The sequence below is a fragment of the Oncorhynchus gorbuscha genome, unplaced genomic scaffold (assembly GCF_021184085.1).
Source record: "Oncorhynchus gorbuscha isolate QuinsamMale2020 ecotype Even-year unplaced genomic scaffold, OgorEven_v1.0 Un_scaffold_4818, whole genome shotgun sequence".
NCBI classification, from domain to species: Eukaryota; Metazoa; Chordata; class Actinopteri; order Salmoniformes; family Salmonidae; genus Oncorhynchus; species Oncorhynchus gorbuscha.
In genome coordinates this window covers 1-21,402 of record NW_025748755.1, presented here as the reverse complement: position 1 = coordinate 21,402, position 21,402 = coordinate 1, and the positions used below count along the sequence as shown (strand labels likewise).

Here is a 21,402-nt window from a genome sequence, read left to right as displayed (position 1 = left end):
TAACTTCCTGACTGATGTCTTGAGATGTTGCTTCTGTAAATCTACATCATTTTCCAGAGGACATTTCTCCAGAAAGTACGATCTTTGTCCCTATGTGCAGTTGCAAACCGTAGTCTGGCTTTTTTATGGCAGTTTTGGAGCAGTGGCTTCTTCCTTGCTGAGCGGCCTTTCAGGTTATGTCGATATAGGACTCGTTTTACTGTGGATATAGGACATGTTTTACTGTCGATATAGGACTCATTTTACTGTGGATATAGATACTTTTGTACCTGTTTCCTCCAGCATCTTCACAGGGTCCTTTGCTGTTGTTCTGGGATTGATTTGCACTTTTCGCACCAAAGTACGTTCATCTCTAGGAGACAGAACGAGTCTCCTTGCTGAGCGGTATGACGGCTGCGTGGTCCCATGGTGTTTATACTTGCGCACTATTGTTAGTACAGATGAACGTGGTACCTTCAGGCGTTTGGAAATTGATCCCAAGGACGAACCAGACTTGTGGAGGTCTACTATTTCTATTCTGAGGTCTTGGCTGATTTCTTTCGATTTTCCCATGATGTCAAGCAAAGAGGCACTGAGTTTGAAGGTAGGCCTTGAAATACATCCACAGGTACACCTCCAATTGACTCAAATGATGTCAATTAGCCTATCAGAAGCTTCTAAAGCCATGACATCATTTTCTGGAATTTTCCAAGCTGTTTAAAGGCAGTCAACTTAGTGTATGTGAACTTCTGACCCACTGGAATTGTGATACAGTGAATTATAAAGTAGATGTCCTAACCGACTTGCCAAAACTACAGTTTGTTAACAAGAAATTTGTGGAGTGGTTATATAATGTGTAACTCTGTGTTGTTGTTTTTGTCGCACTGCTTCGCTTTATCTTGGCCAGGTCGCAGTTGTAAATGAGAACTTGTTCTCAACTGGCCTACCTGGTTAAATAAAGGTGTTCTCAACCAGCCTACCTGGTTAAATAAAGGTGTTCTCAACCAGCCTACCTGGTTAAATAAAGGTGTTCTCAACTAGCCTACCTGGTTAAATAAAGGTGTTCTCAACTGGCCTACCTGGTTAAATAAAGGTGTTCTCAACTAGCCTACCTGGTTAAATAAAGGTGTTCTCAACTGGCCTACCTGGTTAAATAAAGGTGTTCTCAACTGGCCTACCTGGTTAAATAAAGGTGTTCTCAACTGGCCTACCTGGTTAAATAAAGGTGTTCTCAACTGGCCTACCTGGTTTAAATAAAGGTGTTCTCAACTGGCCTACCTGGTTAAATAAAGGTGTTCTCAACTGGCCTACCTGGTTAAATAAAGGTGTTCTCAACTGGCCTACCTGGTTAAATAAAGGTGTTCTCAACTGGCCTACCTGGTTAAATAAAGGTGTTCTCAACTGGCCTACCTGGTTAAATAAAGGTGTTCTCAACTGGCCTACCTGGTTAAATAAAGGTGTTCTCAACTGGCCTACCTGGTTAAATAAAGGTGTTCTCAACTGGCCTACCTGGTTAAATAAAGGTGTTCTCAACTGGCCTACCTGGTTAAATAAAGGTGTTCTCAACTGGCCTACCTGGTTAAATAAAGGTGTTCTCAACTAGCCTACCTGGTTAAATAAAGGTGTTCTCAACTGGCCTACCTGGTTAAATAAAGGTGTTCTCAACTGGCCTACCTGGTTAAATAAAGGTGTTCTCAACTGGCCTACCTGGTTAAATAAAGGTGTTCTCAACTAGCCTACCTGGTTAAATAAAGGTGTTCTCAACTGGCCTACCTGGTTAAATAAAGGTGTTCTCAACTGGCCTACCTGGTTAAATAAAGGTGTTCTCAACTAGCCTACCTGGTTAAATAAAGGTGTTCTCAACTGGTCTACCTGGTTAAATAAAGGTGAAATAAAAATAAATCTATCTATCTGTCTGGCGAGCCTTAAATGTAAATGTCTCGGCAGGTGGGCCTACCTGAGTGGATCGTCGTGACTGTCTGGCGTGTCTGGATCGAGCCTTCCTCTGAGCCTCCGCCTCCTCATCACGAACCGGGGTCAAGTAGGATCTGGACCGGGGAACACAGAACATTACCCATAACACACCACACCATTTAGACATCTCCCATCTGATCCCTATGTGTGAACATAACTACATGCATCTACATTTATAAATCTATGACTACAGATAGGAGCTGAGGGGAACACAGAACATAACTACATTTAACTACATTTATAAATCTATGACTACATTCATCTACATTTAACTACACTATAATTATGTAAAGACATTCATCTTACATTTAACTACATTTATAAATATATAACAAACATTTATAATAAGGACTACATTCATCTACATTTAACTAAATTAATAAATATATGACAATATTTATAAATATATAACTACATTAATCTACATTTATAAATCTATATTTATTCAGACAGGAAGGTAAGGGGGTTTTAGTTATTCAGACAGAAAGGTAAGAGGGTTTTAGTTATTCAGACAGAAAAGTAAGAGGGTTTTAGTTATTCAGACAGAAAGGTAAGAGGGTTTTATTTAGACAGAAAGGTAAGAGGGTTTTATTTAGACAGAAAGGTAAGAGGGTTTTAGTTATTCAGACAGAAAGGTAAAAAGGGTTTTAGTTATTCAGACAGAAAGGTAAGAGGGTTTTATGTAGACAGAAAGGTAAGAGGGTTTTATTTAGACAGATAGAAAGGTAAGAGGGTTTTAGTTATTCAGACAGATAGAAAGGTAAGAGGGTTTTAGTTATTCAGACAGAAAGGCAAGAGGGTTTTATTTAGACAGAAAGGTAAGAGGGTTTTATGTAGACAGAAAGGTAAGAGGGTTTTATTTAGACAGATAGAAAGGTAAGAGGGTTTTAGTTATTCAGACAGATAGAAAGGTAAGAGGGTTTTAGTTATTCAGACAGAAAGGCAAGAGGGTTTTATTTAGACAGAAAGGTAAGGGGGTTTTAGTTATTCAGATAGAAAGGTAAGAGGGTTTTAGTTATTCAGACAGAAAGGTAAGAGGGTTTTATTTAGACAGAAAGGTAAGAGGGTTTTATTCAGACAGAAAGGTAAGAGGGTTTTATTCAGACAGAAAGGTAAGAGGGTTTTAGTTATTCAGACAGAAAGGTAAGAGGGTTTTAGTTATTCAGTTAGAAAGGTAAGAGGGTTTTAGTTATTCAGACAGAAAGGTAAGAGGGTTTTATTTAGACAGAAAGGTAAGAGGGTTTTAGTTATTCAGACAGAAAGGTAAGAGGGTTTTAGTTATTCAGACAGAAAGGTAAGAGGGTTTTATTTAGACAGAAAGGTAAGAGGGTTTTAGTTATTCAGACAGAAAGGTAAGAGGGTTTTATTTAGACAGATAGAAAGGTAAGAGGGTTTTAGTTATTCAGACAGAAAGGCAAGAGGGTTTTATTCAGACAGATAGAAAGGTAAGAGGGTTTTAGTTATTCAGACAGAAAGGCAAGAGGGTTTTATTTAGACAGATAGGTAAGAGGGTTTTAGTTATTCAGACAGAAAGGCAAGAGGGTTTTATTCAGACAGATAGAAAGGTAAGAGGGTTTTAGTTATTCAGACAGATAGGTAAGAGGGTTTTAGTTATTCAGACAGAAAGGTAAGAGGATTTTAATTATTCAGACAGAAAGGTAAGAGGGTTTTATTCAGACAGACAGAAAGGTAAGTGGGAAACAGAAATGGACAAAATTGAAAACTTGCAGATCAGCGATTTGAACCCCCATTACAGGTGACCATGCATGGTCCAGAGTTGGCAGTCTCACTGTTACACCAGACATTGGCACTGCAGATGACCTCAACTGTAAACCATTCACCAACACTCAACTAAAACTGCAGGCAAACACTCCCAGCACGCCAGTGGTTAAGAGGTCAAACATCCATTAAACAGACTGCCTCTGTATCGCTGTCGTCATGGCAAACAGACTCACTTGCGCCTCTGCTTTGTCTCCAAGTCACCGCCGGTCGTCGTGGTGACAGAGTTGGAGGTGACAGAACACTGCTCCTTCTTCTTCTCTGCCTGCTCCTGAGCCAGTCTGAGGGAGATAAAGGGCTTAAGGTTGAATGGCAGATAAATGGTTTTGATACGTTTTTAAACAGACACTACAAAAGTCTCCACCCCTCTGCGTCTCCTTGCCTGTCCTCCACTCCTACTCCTCTGTGCCCTCCCGCTCCTCCCCTGTCACCTTCCCCTCCTCCTCCTCCTCTTCCCCTGTGCCCTCCCTCTCCTCCCCTGTCCTCTCCTCCTCTTCCCCTCCTCCTCCCCTGTGCCCTCCCTCTCCTCCCCTGTCCTTACCTGTCGTCTCCTCCTCCCCTCTCCTCTCCTCCCCTGTCCTCCCCTGTCCTCGTCTACTTCCCTTCATCAGCACCAATTGGAAAAGACTTGAGGTGAAGTATACAGAGTCTTCAGAGAGTTTTCACACTCCTTGAATTTGAACACATTTTGTTGTGTTACAGCTTGAATTTAAAATGGTTAATTGTCTTTTTTTTTTAGAAGATTTTTTAAAAATAAATAAATATATAACTCAGCAAAAAAAGAAACCTCCTCTCACTGTCAACTGCGTTCATTTTTAGCAAACTTAACGTGTGTAAATATTTCAACAACTGAGACAAACTGAACAAGTTCCACAGACATCGTAAAATGTGTTAACTAACCTCCAGACGAGCTTCAATGCCATTACAGCTCTCCTTCCTTGGCCTCCAACTGCTCTTAAAACACTAGTAAAACTAAATGCATGCTTTTCAACAGATCGCTGCCCGCACCCGCCCGCCCGTCCAGCATCACTACTCTGGACGGTTCTGACTTAGAATACATGGACAACATATATTTACATACACTTAGGTTGGAGTCATTAAAACTCATTTTTCAACCACTCCACAAATTTCTTGTTAACAAACTATAGTTTTGGCAAGTCGGTTAGGACATCTACTTTGTGCATGACAAGTCATCTATCTATCACTCCAATGTTAATTGCTAAATTGTAATTACTTCGCCACTGTGGCCTATTTATTGCCTTACCTCCTCACTCCATTTGCACACACATTTTCTATTGTGTTATTGACTGTACGTTTGTTTATCCCATGTGTAAATCTGTTGTTGTTGTTTGTGTCACACTGCTTTGCTTTATCTTGGCCAGGTCGCAGTTGTAAATGAGAACTTGTTCTCAACTGGCCTACCTGGTTAAATAAAGGTGTTCTCAACTAGCCTACCTGGTTAAATAAAGGTGTTCTCAACTAGCCTACCTGGTTAAATAAAGGTGTTCTCAACTAGCCTACCTGGTTAAATAAAGGTGTTCTCAACTAGCCTACCTGGTTAAATAAAGGTATAAAACAAAAATAATAAAGTTAAATTTGTAATAAATAAAATAAATCATTTTAAAAATTAAAGGTGAATTTGTCTCCCAGTGACTGTTGGAAAGCAGACTGAACCAAGTCTTCCTCTAGGATTTTGCCTGTGCTTAGCACTATTCCGTTTATTTTTATCCTAAAAAACTCCTTAGTCCTTGCTGATGACAAGCATAGCCATAACATGATGCAGCTTGAAAATGTGAAGAGTTGTACTCAGTAATGTGTTGTGTTGGATTTAACCCAAACATCAGCTTTGTATTGAGGACAAAAAAATGCATGTTGCCTTATTTGTTGTTGTTGCAGAATGCCTTTAGTGCCTTGTTGCAAACAGGATGCATGTTTTGGAATATGTTTTATTCTGTACAGTCTTCCTTCTTTTCACTCTGTCATTTATATTACTATGTTTATGTTCAGCGTGTAACAAAATGTGGAAAAAAGGGCGGGAATACTTTCTGAAGGCTGGTGGAAGCTGGTCATCAGGCTTAGCCCTGTACATAATGGAAGCTGGTCATCAGGCTTAGCCCTGTACATAATGGGAGCTGGTCATCAGGCTTAGCCCTGTACATAATGGAAGCTGGTCATCAGGCTTAGCCCTGTACATAATGGAAGCTGGTCATCAGGCTTAGCCCTGTACATAATGGAAGCTGGTCATCAGGCTTAGCCCTGTACATAATGGAAGCTGGTCATCAGGCTTAGCCCTGTACATGATGGAAGCTGGTCCTCAGGCTTAGCGTTCACCTGGTCAGTTCTTTTAGATCAATGAAAGACGTGAGAAAGAGCCAATCACCCACCTCTGGGCCACTAGGATGTTGAGACGACTGAGTCCAGCAGAGAAGCTACTTCCAGTTCCTGTTGTTGAGGTCACTGTGGGGTCATCCAGTCTGCGTCCACAGGATGAGCTGGAAATACAACCAGACTTATTGACAATAATAAATACAGCATCTTCCCCACAGCAGTGGTTCCCAAACCAGGGGTCGCGACTGCTATGAAAATGGCGGTCGTGGGAGAATTTGCAACCCCCGGCCCCCAAAAGATACACATATAAACACCAAAAAACATATTATAATATCTTCTTTCTATCTCAAAAGAATGTAAATGTGGTTTACTTAAAACATCTAAATGAAAATGATTCCAATTTAAAAGATTACATTTAACGTCCACACTGTTGCACTTGAATCGTTCCCTATGGTGAATGAATAGCTACACTATCAAACTACACACTATTGACTAGCTACAATATCAAACTACACACTATTGAATCATTCCCATGGTGAATGGCTAGCTACACTATCAAACTACACACTATTGAATCACTCCCATGGTGAATGACTAGCTACACTATCAAACTACACACTATTGAATCATTCCTATGGTGAATGACTAGCTACACACTATTGAATCATTCCCATGGTGAATGACTAGCTACACTATCAAACTACACACTATTGAATCATTCCCATGAATGACTAGCTACACTATCAAACTACACACTATTGAATCATTCCCATGGTGAATGACTAGCTACACACTATTGAATCATTCCTATGGTGAATGACTAGCTACACTATCAAACTACACACTATTGAATCACTCCCCATGGTGAATGACTAGCTACACACTATTGAATCATTCCCATGGTGAATGACTAGCTACACTATCAAACTACACACTATTGAATCATTCCCATGGTGAATGACTAGCTACACTATCAAACTACACACTATTGAATCATTCCCATGAATGACTAGCTACACTATCAAACTACACACTATTGAATCATTCCCATGGTGAATGACTAGCTACACTATCAAACTACACACTATTGAATCATTCCCATGGTGAATGACTAGCTACACACTATTGAATCATTCCCCATGGTGAATGACTAGCTACACACTATTGAATCATTCCCATGGTGAATGACTAGCTACACACTATTGAATCATTCCCATGGTGAATGACTAGCTACACACTATTGAATCATTCCCATGGTGAATGACTAGCTACACACTATTGAATCATTCCCATGGTGAATGACTAGCTACACACTATTGAATCATTCCCATGGTGAATGACTAGCTACACACTATTGAATCATTCCCATGGTGAATGACTAGCTACACACTATTGAATCATTCCCATGGTGAATGACTAGCTACACACTATTGAATCATTCCCATGGTGAATGACTAGCTACACACTATTGAATCATTCCCATGGTGAATGACTAGCTACACTATCAAACTACACACTATTGAATCATTCCCATGGTGAATGACTAGCTACACACTATTGAATCATTCCCATGGTGAATGACTAGCTACACTATCAAACTACACACTATTGAATCATTCCCCATGGTGAATTACTAGCTACACTATCAAACTACACACTATTGAATCATTCCCATGGTGAATGACTAGCTACACACTATTGAATCATTCCCATGGTGAATGACTAGCTACACTATCAAACTACACACTATTGAATCATTCCCCATGGTGAATTACTAGCTACACTATCAAACTACACACTATTGAATCATTCCCATGGTGAATGACTAGCTACACACTATTGAATCATTCCCATGCTGAATGACTAGCTACACACTATTGAATCATTCCCATGGTGAATGACTAGCTACACACTATTGAATCATTCCCATGGTGAATGACTAGCTACACTATGAAACTACACACTATTGAATCATTCCCATGGTGAATGACTAGCTACACTATGAAACTACACACTATTGAATCATTCCCATGGTGAATGACTAGCTACACACTATTGAATCATTCCCCATGGTGAATGACTAGCTACACTATGAAACTACACACTATTGAATCATTCCCATGCTGAATGACTAGCTACACACTATTGAATCATTCCCATGCTGAATGACTAGCTACACACTATTGAATCATTCCCATGGTGAATGACTAGCTACACACTATTGAATCATTCCCATGGTGAATGACTAGCTACACACTATTGAATCATTCCCCATGGTGAATGACTAGCTACACACTATTGAATCATTCCCCATGGTGAATGACTAGCTACACACTATTGAATCATTCCCATGGTGAATGACTAGCTACACACTATTGAATCATTCCCATGGTGAATGACTAGCTACACACTATTGAATCATTCCCATGGTGAATGACTAGCTACACACTATTGAATCATTCCCCATGGTGAATGACTAGCTACACACTATTGAATCATTCCCCATGGTGAATGACTAGCTACACACTATTGAATCATTCCCATGGTGAATGACTAGCTACACACTATTGAATCATTCCCCATGGTGAATGACTAGCTACACACTATTGAATCATTCCCATGGTGAATGACTAGCTACACACTATTGAATCATTCCCATGGTGAATGACTAGCTAGCTATGGTGAAAACAATGACTGGGGAGGCAGAGGAACAGAAACTAACAGCAATACCTTTGTCAGATAACACTGTTAAACAAAGAATGTATTCCATTTCTAGCAATCAAGAGGAAACTCTGACTCAGAAACTCCCCAACCTTTGCTCTCCAAATGGACGTTAGCTGTGAGGGATACTCACAGCAGTTAATGTCCATTTGTAGAGAAGACAATCAGAAATACTGTTAATGTTTTTCAATGACAGCCACAGCCCTTAAAAAAAAGTCAACATTGGCTGTTGATTACATAATTTTTGTTCACATGGGTGAGGGTCACAAATGAGGTCGTGGGCAAAAATGTTTGGAAACCCCTGGTCTACAGCATATTCTCTACAGCATATTCCCTACAGCATATTCCCTACAGCATATTCCCTACAGCATATTCCCTACAGCATATTCCCTACAGCATATTCCCTACAGCAAGCATATTCCCTACAGCAAGCATATTCCCTACAGCAAGCATATTCCCTACAGCAAGCATATTCCCTACAGCAAGCATATTCCCTGATCTAGCAAGCATATTCCCTACAGCATAACCCCTGATCTACAGCATATTCCCTACAGCATAACCCCTGATCTACAGCATATTCCCTACAGCATATTCCCTACAGCATAACCCCTGATCTACAGTATAACCCCTGATCTACAGCATATTCCCTACAGCATAACCTCTGATCTATAGCATATTCCCTACAGCATAACCCCTGATCTACAGCATATTCCCTACAGCATAACCCCTGATCTATAGCATATTCCCAACAGCATAACCCCTGATCTACAGCATAACCCCTGATCTACAGCATATTCCCTACAGCATAACCCCTGATCTATAGCATAACCACTGATCTACAGCATATTCCCTACAGCATATTCCCTACAGCATAACCCCTGATCTACAGCATATTCCCTACAGCATATTCCCTACAGCATAACCCCTGATCTACAGCATATTCCCTACAGCATAACCCCTGATCTACAGCATATTCCCTACAGCATATTCCCTACAGCATAACCCCTGATCTATAGCATAACCACTGATCTACAGCATATTCCCTACAGCATATTCCCTACAGCATAACCCCTGATCTATAGCATAACCACTGATCTACAGCATATTCCCTACAGCATAACCCCTGATCTACAGCATATTCCCTACAGCATATTCCCTACAGCATAACCCCTGATCTACAGCATATTCCCTACAGCATAACCCCTGATCTACAGCATATTCCCTACAGCATAACCCCTGATCTACAGCATATTCCCTACAGCATAACCCCTGATCTACAGCATAACCCCTGATCTACAGCATATTCCCTACAGCATAACCCCTGATCTACAGCATATTCCCTACAGCATAACCCCTGATCTACAGCATATTCCCTACAGCATATTCCCTACAGCATAACCCCTGATCTACAGCATATTCCCTACAGCATAACCCCTGATCTACAGCATATTCCCTACAGCATATTCCCTACAGCATAACCCCTGATCTATAGCATAACCACTGATCTACAGCATATTCCCTACAGCATAACCCCTGATCTACAGCATATTCCCTACAGCATATTCCCTACAGCATAACCCCTGATCTACAGCATATTCCCTACAGCATATTCCCTACAGCATAACCCCTGATCTACAGCATATTCCCTACAGCATAACCCCTGATCTGATATTCTACAGCATAACTCCTGATCTACAGCATATTCCCTACAGCATAACCCCTGATCTACAGCATATTCCCTACAGCATAACCCCTGGTCTACAGCATATTCCCTACAGCATATTCCTTACAGCATAACCCCTGGTCTACAGCATATTCCCTACAGCATATTCCCTACAGCATAACCCCTGGTCTACAGCATATTCCCTACAGCATATTCTCTACAGCATATTCCCTACAGCATATTCCCTACAGCATAACCCCTGATCTATAGCATAACCCCTGATCTACAGCATATTCCCTACAGCATAACCCCTGATCTACAGCATAACCCCTGATCTATAGCATATTCCCTACAACAGCCTCATAAATAGCGTATGGCTAGTGCTCCCTTGTGAAATAAGTATTTTTTAGCCACTCTATGTTTCAGTGTTAAATCAGTTTGGATGGCAGACATCAAGCAGCCGGTTCAGACAGGAAACTCCAGTTCTGAACCAGCTGATAATCACTCTGCTAATATGACTGTCTATTTAGTCCACCAGGTTCTGCACACACTTCTCTGGTGGCTGTGTCCTGGTGTATCCTGGCTATGTCCTGGTGTATCCTGGCTATGTCCCTGGTGTATCCTGGCTATGGCCTGGTGTATCCTGTCCTGGCTGGGTGTATCCTGGCTATGTCCCTGGTGTATCCTGGCTATGTCCCTGGTGTATCCTGGCTATGTCCCTGGTGTATCCTGGCTATGTCCCTGGTGTATCCTGGCTATGTCCCTGGTGTATCCTGGCTATGTCCCTGATGTATCCTGGCTATGTCCCTGATGTATCCTGGCTATGTCCTGGTGTATCCTGGCTATGTCCCTGGTGTATCCTGGCTATGTCCCTGGTGTATCCTGGCTATGTCCCTGGTGTATCCTGGCTATGTCCTGGTGTATCCTGGTGTATCCTGGCTATGCCCTGGTGTATCCTGGCTATGTCCCTGGTGTATCCTGACTATGTCCCTGGTGTATCCTGGCTATGTCCTGGTGTATCCTGGCTATGTCCTGGTGTATCCTGGCTATGTCCCTGGTGTATCCTGGCTATGTCCCTGGTGTATCCTGGCTATGTCCCTGGTGTATCCTGGCTATGCCCTGGTGTATCCTGGCTATGTCCTGGTGTATCCTGGCTATGTCCCTGGTGTATCCTGGCTATGTCCCTGGTGTATCCTGGTGTATCCTGGCTATGTCCCTGGTGTATCCTGGCTATGTCCCTGGTGTATCCTGGCTATGTCCTGGTGTATCCTGGCTATGTCCCTGGTGTATCCTGGTGTATACTGGCTATGTCCTGGTGTATCCTGGCTATGTCCCTGGTGTATCCTGACTATGTCCCTGGTGTATCCTGGCTATGTCCCTGGTGTATCCTGGCTATGTCCTGGTGTATCCTGGCTATGTCCCTGGTGTATCCTGGCTATGTCCTGGTGTACCCTGGCTATGTCCTGGTGTACCCTGGTGTATCCTGGCTATGTCCCTGGTGTACCCTGGTGTATCCTGGCTATGTCCCTGGTGTATCCTGGCTATGTCCCTGGTGTATCCTGGCTATGTCCCTGGTGTATCCTGGCTATGTCCCTGGTGTATCCTGGTGTATCCTGGCTATGTCCTGGTGTATCCTGGCTATGTCCCTGGTGTATCCTGGCTATGTCCCTGGTGTATCCTGGCTATGTCCTGGTGTATCCTGGCTATGTCCCTGGTGTATCCTGGCTATGTCCTGGTGTATCCTGGCTATGTCCCTGGTGTATCCTGGCTATGTCCCTGGTGTATCCTGGCTATGTCCCTGGTGTATCCTGGCTATGTCCCTGGTGTATCCTGGCTATGTCCCTGGTGTATCCTGGCTATGTTCCTAGTGTATCCTGGCTATGTCCCTGGTGTATCCTGGCTATGTCCTGCTGTATCCTGGCTATGTCCCTGGTGTATGCTGGCTATGTCCCTAGTGTATCCTGGCTATGTCCCTGGTGTATCCTGGCTATGTCCCTGGTGTATCCTGGCTATGTCCTGGTGTATCCTGGCTATGTCCTGGTGTATCCTGGCTATGTCCTGGCTATGTCCTGGTGTATCCTGGTGTATCCTGGCTATGTCCTGGTGTATCCTGGCTATGTCCCTGGTGTATCCTGTCTATGTCCCTGGTGTATCCTGGCTATGTCCTGGTGTATCCTGGCTATGTCCTGGTGTATCCTGGTGTATCCTGGCTATGTCCTGGTGTATCCTGGTGTATCCTGGCTATGTCCTGGTGTATCCTGACTATGTCCCTGGTGTATCTTGGTGTATCCCTGGTGTATCCTGGTGTATCCTGGTGTATCCTGGCTATGTCCCTGGTGTATCCTGGTGTATCCTGGCTATGTCCTGGTGTATCCTGGCTATGTCCCTGGTGTATCCTGGTGTATCCTGGCTATGTCCTGGTGTATCCTGGCTATGTCCTGGTGTATCCTGGTGTATCCTGGCTATGTCCTGGTGTATCCTGACTATGTCCCTGGTGTATCCTGGTGTATCCTGGTGTATCCTGACTATGTCCTGGTGTATCCTGGTGTATCCTGACTATGTCCCTGGTGTATCCTGGTGTATCCTGGCTATGTCCTGGTGTATCCTGACTATGTCCCTGGTGTATCTTGGTGTATCCTGGTGTATCCTGGCTATGTCCTGGTGTATCCTGGCTATGTCCCTGGTGTATCCTGGCTATGTCCCTGGTGTATCCTGGTGTATCCTGGCTATGTCCTGGTGTATCCTGGCTATGTCCTGGTGTATCCTGGCTATGTCCTGGTGTATCCTGGCTATGTCCCTGGTGTATCCTGGTGTATCCTGGCTATGTCCCTGGTGTATCCTGGTGTATCCTGGCTATGTCCCTGGTGTATCCTGGTGTATCCTGGCTATGTCCTGGTGTATCCTGGCTATGTCCCTGGTGTATCCTGGTGTATCCTGGCTATGTCCTGGTGTATCCTGGCTATGTCCCTGGTGTATCCTGGCTATGTCCTGGTGTATCCTGGCTATGTCCTGGTGTATCCTGGCTATGTCCCTGGTGTATCCTGGTGTATCCTGGCTATGTCCTGGTGTATCCTGGCTATGTCCCTGGTGTATCCTGGTGTATCCTGGCTATGTCCTGGTGTATCCTGGCTATGTCCTGGTGTATCCTGGCTATGTCCCTGGTGTATCCTGGTGTATCCTGGTGTAGTCTGTATTGCTCTAACATACTTGTCTGTTTTCTGCTTTGCCACCTTCCTGTTAGGTTCTGGTTTTCTGTCCTGCAGGATGTTGGTACATAATACCTTGTTCTCTGCCTGGATTTACTATCATCTTAACTCGATGCATGTTCTGGCAGCGAGAGAGCAGAGTCTACAGGCCACGTTCTAACGTACTGCGTGTATTTCAATCTTATCTAACAAATGGTTCAACCAACCAAGTGGAGTTTCGTGTCTGAACCTGGTTAAAGAAAGGCTGAATGAACATAATATTCAGGAGACATCCAGCGACAACACTGAACACACAAACACCACGGAACGGGAAATTCACACTTCAACCAGAAGCCCCAAGAGTGGGAAGACACACCGACGGACGGACCCAAGGCTGTAGGACATACCTGAGAGGCAAGGAGGGGTGGAGCTACTGAGATCACATCCTGTGCTATTGAGGCGGCGGGTGTAAGAGGCGCTACGACTCAGCCAGCTGAGAGAGAGGGAGAGAGGAGGAGGGGTGTAAGAGGCGCTACGACTCAGCCAGCTGAGAGAGAGGGAGAGAGGAGGAGGGGTGTAAGAGGTGCTACGACTCAGCCAGCTGAGAGAGGGAGAGAGGAGGAGGGGTGTAAGAGGCGCTACGACTCAGCCAGCTGAGAGAGAGGGAGAGAGGAGGAGGGGTGTAAGAGGCGCTACGACTCAGCCAGCTGAGAGAGATGAAAGGGGTCAGCCAGCTGAAGAGATGAAAGGGGTGTAAGAGGTGCTACGACTCAACCAGCTGAGAGAGAGGGAGAGAGAGAGAGGAGGAGGGGTGTAAGAGGTGCTACAACTCAACCAGCTGAGAGAGAGGGAGAGAGAGAGAGAGAGAGAGGAGGAGGGGTGTAAGAGGTGCTACGACTCAACCAGCTGAGAGAGAGAGGAGGAGGGGTGTAAGAGGTGCTACGACTCAGCCAGCTGAGAGAGAGGGAGAGAGAGAGAGGAGGAGGGGTGTAAGAGGTGCTACGACTCAACCAGCTGAGAGAGAGGGAGAGAGGGAGAGAGAGAGAGAGAGAGAGGGGGGGTGTAAGAGGCACTACGACTCAGCCAGCCGAGAGAGAGGGAGAGAGGAGGGGTGTAAGAGATAGAGATAGAGGGGGGAGAGAGATAAGGAAAGGGGAGAGAGAAAGAGGTGGAGAAAGAGTGATAAGGAGGGGGAGAGAGAGGGTGGAGAGAGAGAGATTGTGAAAGAGAAAGATGGAAAGGGGGGAGGGAGAAAGAGGGTGGGGGTGATGCAGTGAAGCTCAAAACCTGTTTAGCTATTCTCACAAACGCACTCAGCCACACACACACAGTGAAGCCGATGAGCAGCCTTTCATTTCTATTCCATACTGTGGTACATGACAGCATTATGTGAGGCAAGCTGAGCCCACCTGCTAGTGCTGTCTGGGTTGCTGTCTGGTATACTGAAGAGACGTCTGGTTGGACTGGGGTTCACAAACCTGGTGCTGTCTGGGTTGGTGTCTGGTATACTGAAGAGACGTGGTTGGACTGGGGTTCACAAACCTGCTAGTGCTGTCTGGGTTGGTGTCTGGTATACTGAAGAGACGTCTGGTTGGACTGGGGTTCACAAACCTGCTAGTGCTGTCTGGGTTGGTGTCTGGTATACTGAAGAGACGTCTGGTTGGACTGGGGTTCACAAACCTGCTAGTGCTGTCTGGGTTGGTGTCTGGTATACTGAAGAGACTTCTGGCTGGACTGGGGTTCACAAACCTGCTAGTGCTGTCTGGGTTGCTGTCTGGTATACTGAAGAGACGTCTGGTTGGAATGGGGTTCACTCTGGCAGTCCTGGGTTCCTGAAAGTACAAGGACGTTTGATGATCTATCAATATCTAGCTATGAATAGTTTCAAACATATCACTACTAACTAGATGGTCCAGTCTAAGAGGACAGTAGTGATGTAGATGGTCCAGTCTAAGAGGACAGTAGTGATGTAGTTGGTCCAGTCTAAGAGGACAGTAGTGATGTCGTTGGTCCAGTCTAAGAGGACAGTAGTGATGTCGTTGGTCCAGTCTAAGAGGACAGTAGTGATGTAGATGGTCCAGTCTAAGAGGACAGTAGTGATGTAGTTGGTCCAGTCTAAGAGGACAGTAGTGATGTCGTTGGTCCAGTCTAAGAGGACAGTAGTGATGTCGTTGGTCCAGTCTAAGAGGACAGTAGTGATGTAGTTGGTCCAGTCTAAGAGGACAGTAGTGATGTCGTTGGTCTAGTCTAAGAGGACAGTAGTGATGTCGTTGGTCCAGTCTAAGAGGACAGTAAGTGTATTAGAGGTAGTGATGTTGTTGGTCCAGTCTAAGAGGACAGTAGTGATGTAGTTGGTCCAGTCTAAGAGGACAGTAGTGATGTAGTTGGTCCAGTCTAAGAGGACAGTAGTGATGTCGTTGGTCTAGTCTAAGAGGACAGTAGTGATGTCGTTGGTCCAGTCTAAGAGGACAGTAAGTGTATTAGAGGTAGTGATGTTGTTGGTCCAGTCTAAGAGGACAGTAGTGATGTAGTTGGTCCAGTCTAAGAGGACAGTAGTGATGTAGTTGGTCCAGTCTAAGAGGACAGTAGTGATGTAGTTGGTCCAGTCTAAGAGGACAGTAGTGATGTCGTTGGTCCAGTCTAAGAGGACAGTAGTGATGTAGTTGGTCCAGTCTAAGAGGACAGTAGTGATGTAGTTGGTCCAGTCTAAGGGACAGTAGTGATGTCGTTGGTCCAGTCTAAGAGGACAGTAGTGATGTAGTTGGTCCAGTCTAAGATGTAGTTGTATTTCCTTGATTCCTTGTGTCCTCTCTCCTTGCCTACTTCTCTAAATAGATTGGAGGTTGTTTCGTGAAGGAAATGAGGAGAGGAATCAAAGAAATACAATGAGGAGAGGAATCAAGGGAATACAATGAGGAGAGGAATCAAGGGAATACAATGAGGAGAGGAATCAAGGGAATACAATGAGGAGAGGAATCAAGGGAATACAATGAGGAGAGGAATCAAGGGAATACAATGAGGAGAGGAATCAAGGGAATACAATGAGGAGTGGAATCAAGGGAATACAATGAGGAGAGGAATCAAGGGAATACAATGAGGAGAGGACTCAAGGGAATACAATGAGGAGAGGACTCAAGGGAATACAATGAGGAGAGGACTCAAGGGAATACAATGAGGTGAGGACTCAAGGGAATACAATGAGGAGAGGACTCAAGGGAATACAATGAGGAGAGGACTCAAGGGAATACAATGAGGAGAGGAATCAAGGGAATACAATGAGGAGAGGACTCAAGGGAATACAATGAGGAGAGGACTCAAGGGAATACAATGAGGAGAGGACTCAAGGGAATACAATGAGGAGAGGAATCAAGGGAATACAATGAGGAGAGGAATCAAGGGAATACAATGAGGAGAGGACTCAAGGGAATACAATGAGGAGAGGAATCAAGGGAATACAATGAGGAGAGGAATCAAGGGAATACAACTCAAATTCACCCTGTGATGCTCCTGTAGTGTATCTGTAAAGAATCAACAGTTGTCACAAATAATTCTCAGCCTGTGAAGCTCCGGTACCTTTTAAAGGTGTGTTTTTACCATCAATGTGGTCTGGTTCCAGTACCTTGGTGTCTGTACTGGTGTCAGAGCTGAGGCGTGGGCTGGAGGCAGAGCGGATCATACCCAGGCCCGACTCAGGCGCCCCGCGGGTGGACTCCTGACTTGGGTCGGTGGTACCTGAAGGCCCCAGGGTCACGGAGCTGCCTGCTTTACGAAGAGAGGTCCTCCAGGAGCCAGGGGCCGCACCAGGGGCTGAGCTAGGTGATGCCTCTGGGGCTGGGGGCTTCCCTGGGTCCTGCTGCAGAAGGAGAGAGATGTACGATTCACTGATCAAATCAACTCAGATTAATGACCTGCCAACAGAGGTAATAAAAGACAATTTACCAAATCATTTAAATAGTCAATAGTCAATAGCAGAGTGCACAGGTTGTTCATCTGAGTCCCCCCCCCTCCAGGCCGTACAGGTCATAGCTGCCCTACCCAGCATTCTGGCGTTCAAACACCAACAGAAACATACCTTTTTAACGGTGTTTCCTGAAGTGCTGGTTGCCATGGAGGTAGTGTGGGGGGAGGAGCTGTTGCGTTTGTTGTTAAAGTTGTTGATGATCTCTCGGGTTTTGGCTTTCTCTGCAACAATCACCAACAGCCAGTTAATGACATGATTCTCTGCAACAATCACCAACAGCCAGTTAATGACATGATTCTCTGCAACAATCACCAACAGCCAGTTAATGACATGATTCTCTGCAACAATCACCATCAGCCAGTTAATGACATGATTCTCTGCAACAATCACCAACAGCCAGTTAATGACATGATTCTCTGCAACAATGATTAATGACTGATTCTACAATAGAACAACTCCACATGATTCTCTACAATAGAACAACTCCACATGATTCTCTACAATAGAACAACTCCACATGATTCTCTACAATAGAACAACTCCACATGATTCTCTACAATAGAACAACTCCACATGATTCTCTACAATAGAACAACTCCACATGATTCTCTACAATAGAACAACTCCACATGATTCTCTACAATAGAACAACTCCACATGATTCTCTACAATAGAACAACTCCACATGATTCTCTACAATAGAACAACTCCACATTGGGTTTCAGTCTTTAAGGCATCCGTCATGACAGGGTTTCGGTCCATTCCAATTCAGTAAACTCAAATGTTACTTCATGAATGGACTAGGCTGAAATGGACACCAGGGAAACTTCATTTTCTCTCAGTCTCTCACCTGATTCTGCATCGCTCTCAGACTCGTCCTCCTCTTCTTCTGAACTGGAGCTGCTGGAGGCTTGGGCCTGTCCCTGTGTCCCATGCTGAGTCTGTACCCCCTCCTCATCCTCATCCTCAGCAGGGCTGCTGGTCAGGGCAGGGGGAGGGTGCTTCTCCCTCTCGTGGAGGCAGATCTTCTCCCGGCTGCTCATACGAGAGATTGAGGTCCTGCAGGGGAGAGGATGACAGGTAGGCATGGAGGAACCAATCAGTGACGGTGATCACTAAGGGCGAAGACGATCCGTGTGTGTGTGTGTGTGTGTGTGTGTGTGTGTGTGTGTGTGTGTGTGTGTGTGTGTGTGTGTGTGTGTGTGTGTGTGTGTGTGTGTGTGTGTGTGTGTGTGTGTGTGTGTGTGTGTGTGTGTGTGTGTGTGTGTGTGTGTGTGTAAACAAAAACAAACAAAACCAGGATTTGGACTGTAACTGGATCCTGTGTGGGAGACTAAAGGACAGGTTAACTATATGAATACTATTGGATGACCAAGCCACCACTGTACATAACAATGGTGTCTGATTATATTGGTGTCAGGTGGGTAACAGACATTCTGATTCTATTGGTAGAGAGGTGTCAGGTGGGTAATAGACAGTCTGATTCTATTGGTAGAGGTGTCAGGTGGGTAACAGACAGTCTGATTCTATTGGTAGAGAGGTGTCAGGTGGGTAACAGACAGTGTGATTCTATTGGTAGAGAGGTGTCAGGTGGGTAACAGACAGTGTCTGATTCTATTGGTAGAGAGGTGTCAGGTAGGTAACAGACAGTGTGATTCTATTGGTAGAGAGGTGTCAGGTAGGTAACAGACAGTGTGATTCTATTGGTAGAGAGGTGTCAGGTGGGTAACAGACAGTGTGATTCTATTGGTAGAGAGGTGTCAGGTGGGTAACAGACAGTGTCTGATTCTATTGGTAGAGAGGTGTCAGGTAGGTAACAGACAGTGTGATTCTATTGGTAGAGAGGTGTCAGGTGGGTAACAGACAGTGTGATTCTATTGGTAGAGAGGTGTCAGGTAGGTAACAGACAGTGTGATTCTATTGGTAGAGAGGTGTCAGGTGGGTAACAGACAGTGTGATTCTATTGGTAGAGAGGTGTCAGGTGGGTAACAGACAGTGTGATTCTATTGGTAGAGAGGTGTCAGGTAGGTAACAGACAGTGTGATTCTATTGGTAGAGAGGTGTCAGGTAGGTAACAGACAGTCTGATTCTATTGGTAGAGAGGTGTCAGGTGGGTAACAGACAGTGTGATTCTATTGGTAGAGGTGTCAGGTAGGTAACAGACAGTCTGATTCTATTGGTAGAGAGGTGTCAGGTGGGTAACAGACAGTGTGATTCTATTGGTAGAGAGGTGTCAGGTGGGTAACAGACAGTGTGATTCTATTGGTAGAGAGGTGTCAGGTAGGTAACAGACAGTCTGATTCTATTGGTAGAGAGGTGTCAGGTGGGTAACAGACAGTGTGATTCTATTGGTAGAGAGGTGTCAGGTGGGTAACAGACAGTGTGATTCTATTGGTAGAGAGGTGTCAGGTGGGTAACAGACCGTGTCTGATTCTCTTGGCTCATATCAGTAACACACTAAGCTACGTCTGTGGTTCTGTATCAGTGATTCCGAGGTGGGTAACAGACAACAGACATGCTGGGGCACTGACTTGCGTGGTCGAACCGATGCCACATTGATAGGAGGGCTGGTCTCGATGACAGGAGGCTGGGACAGCTTGGCTTTTTCTGTACGCAGCTAGAGAGATATACAGGAGGACATATACAGAGTAAATATACAGGAAGACATATACAGAGTAAATATACAGAGTAAATATACAGAGTAAATATACAGGAAGACATATTCAGAGTAAATATACAGAGTAAATATACAGGAAGACATATACTGAGTAAATATACAGGAAGACATATACAGAGTAAATATACAGAGTAAATATACAGGAAGACATATACAGAGTAAATATACAGAGTAAATATACAGGAAGACATATACAGAGTAAATATACAGGAAGACATATTCAGAGTAAATATACAGAGTAAATATACAGGAAGACATATACTGAGTAAATATACAGGAAGACATATACAGAGTAAATATACAGAGTAAATATACAGGAAGACATATACAGAGTAAATATACAGAATAAATATACAGGAAGACATATGCAGAGTAAATATACAGGAAGACATATACAGAGTAAATATACAGGAAGACATATACAGGAAGACATATTCAGAGTAAATATACAGGAAGACATATACAGGAAGACATATTCAGAGTAAATATACAGGAAGACATATACAGGAAGACATATACAGAGTAAATATACAGGAAGACATATTCAGGAAGACATATACAGAGTAAATATACAGGAAGACATATTCAGAGTAAATATACAGGAAGACATATACAGGAAGACATATACAGGAAGACATATACAGAGTAAATATACAGGAAGACATATTCAGAGTAAATATACAGGAAGACATATACAGGAAGACATATACAGGAAGACATATTCAGGAAGACATATACAGAGTAAATATACAGGAAGACATATACAGAGTAAATATACAGGAAGACATATACAGGAAGACATATTCAGAGTAAATATACAGGAAGACATATACAGGAAGACATATACAGAGTAAATATACAGGAAGACATATACAGAGTAAATATACAGGAAGACATATACAGGAAGACATATTCAGAGTAAATATACAGGAAGACATATACAGGAAGACATATACAGAGTAAATATACAGAATAAATATACAGGAAGACATATGCAGAGTAAATATACAGGAAGACATATACAGAGTAAATATACAGGAAGACATATACAGGAAGACATATTCAGAGTAAATATACAGAATAAATATACAGGAAGACATATGCAGAGTAAATATATAAATATACAGGAAGACAT

The 21,402-nt window shown here is 43.8% G+C and overlaps 1 protein-coding gene across 1 annotated transcript in view; it reads right to left on the bottom strand.

Moving 5' to 3' along the window:
- The window catches only part of LOC124028764 (protein phosphatase 1 regulatory subunit 12A-like), a gene marked incomplete at both ends in the record, with an annotated part of 28,030 nt that extends 7,823 nt beyond the window's left edge, over window positions 1-20,207 (bottom strand). The window contains 8 exons of the mRNA XM_046340737.1: window positions 1,937-2,027; window positions 3,909-4,013; window positions 6,117-6,224; window positions 15,379-15,461; window positions 17,249-17,482; window positions 17,702-17,811; window positions 18,441-18,649; window positions 20,122-20,207. Of these exons, the coding sequence (XP_046196693.1) occupies window positions 1,937-2,027; window positions 3,909-4,013; window positions 6,117-6,224; window positions 15,379-15,461; window positions 17,249-17,482; window positions 17,702-17,811; window positions 18,441-18,649; window positions 20,122-20,207 (1,026 nt within the window). The remainder of the gene's footprint in view (window positions 1-1,936; window positions 2,028-3,908; window positions 4,014-6,116; window positions 6,225-15,378; window positions 15,462-17,248; window positions 17,483-17,701; window positions 17,812-18,440; window positions 18,650-20,121) is intronic.
- Window positions 20,208-21,402: the final 1,195 nt, after the last annotated feature.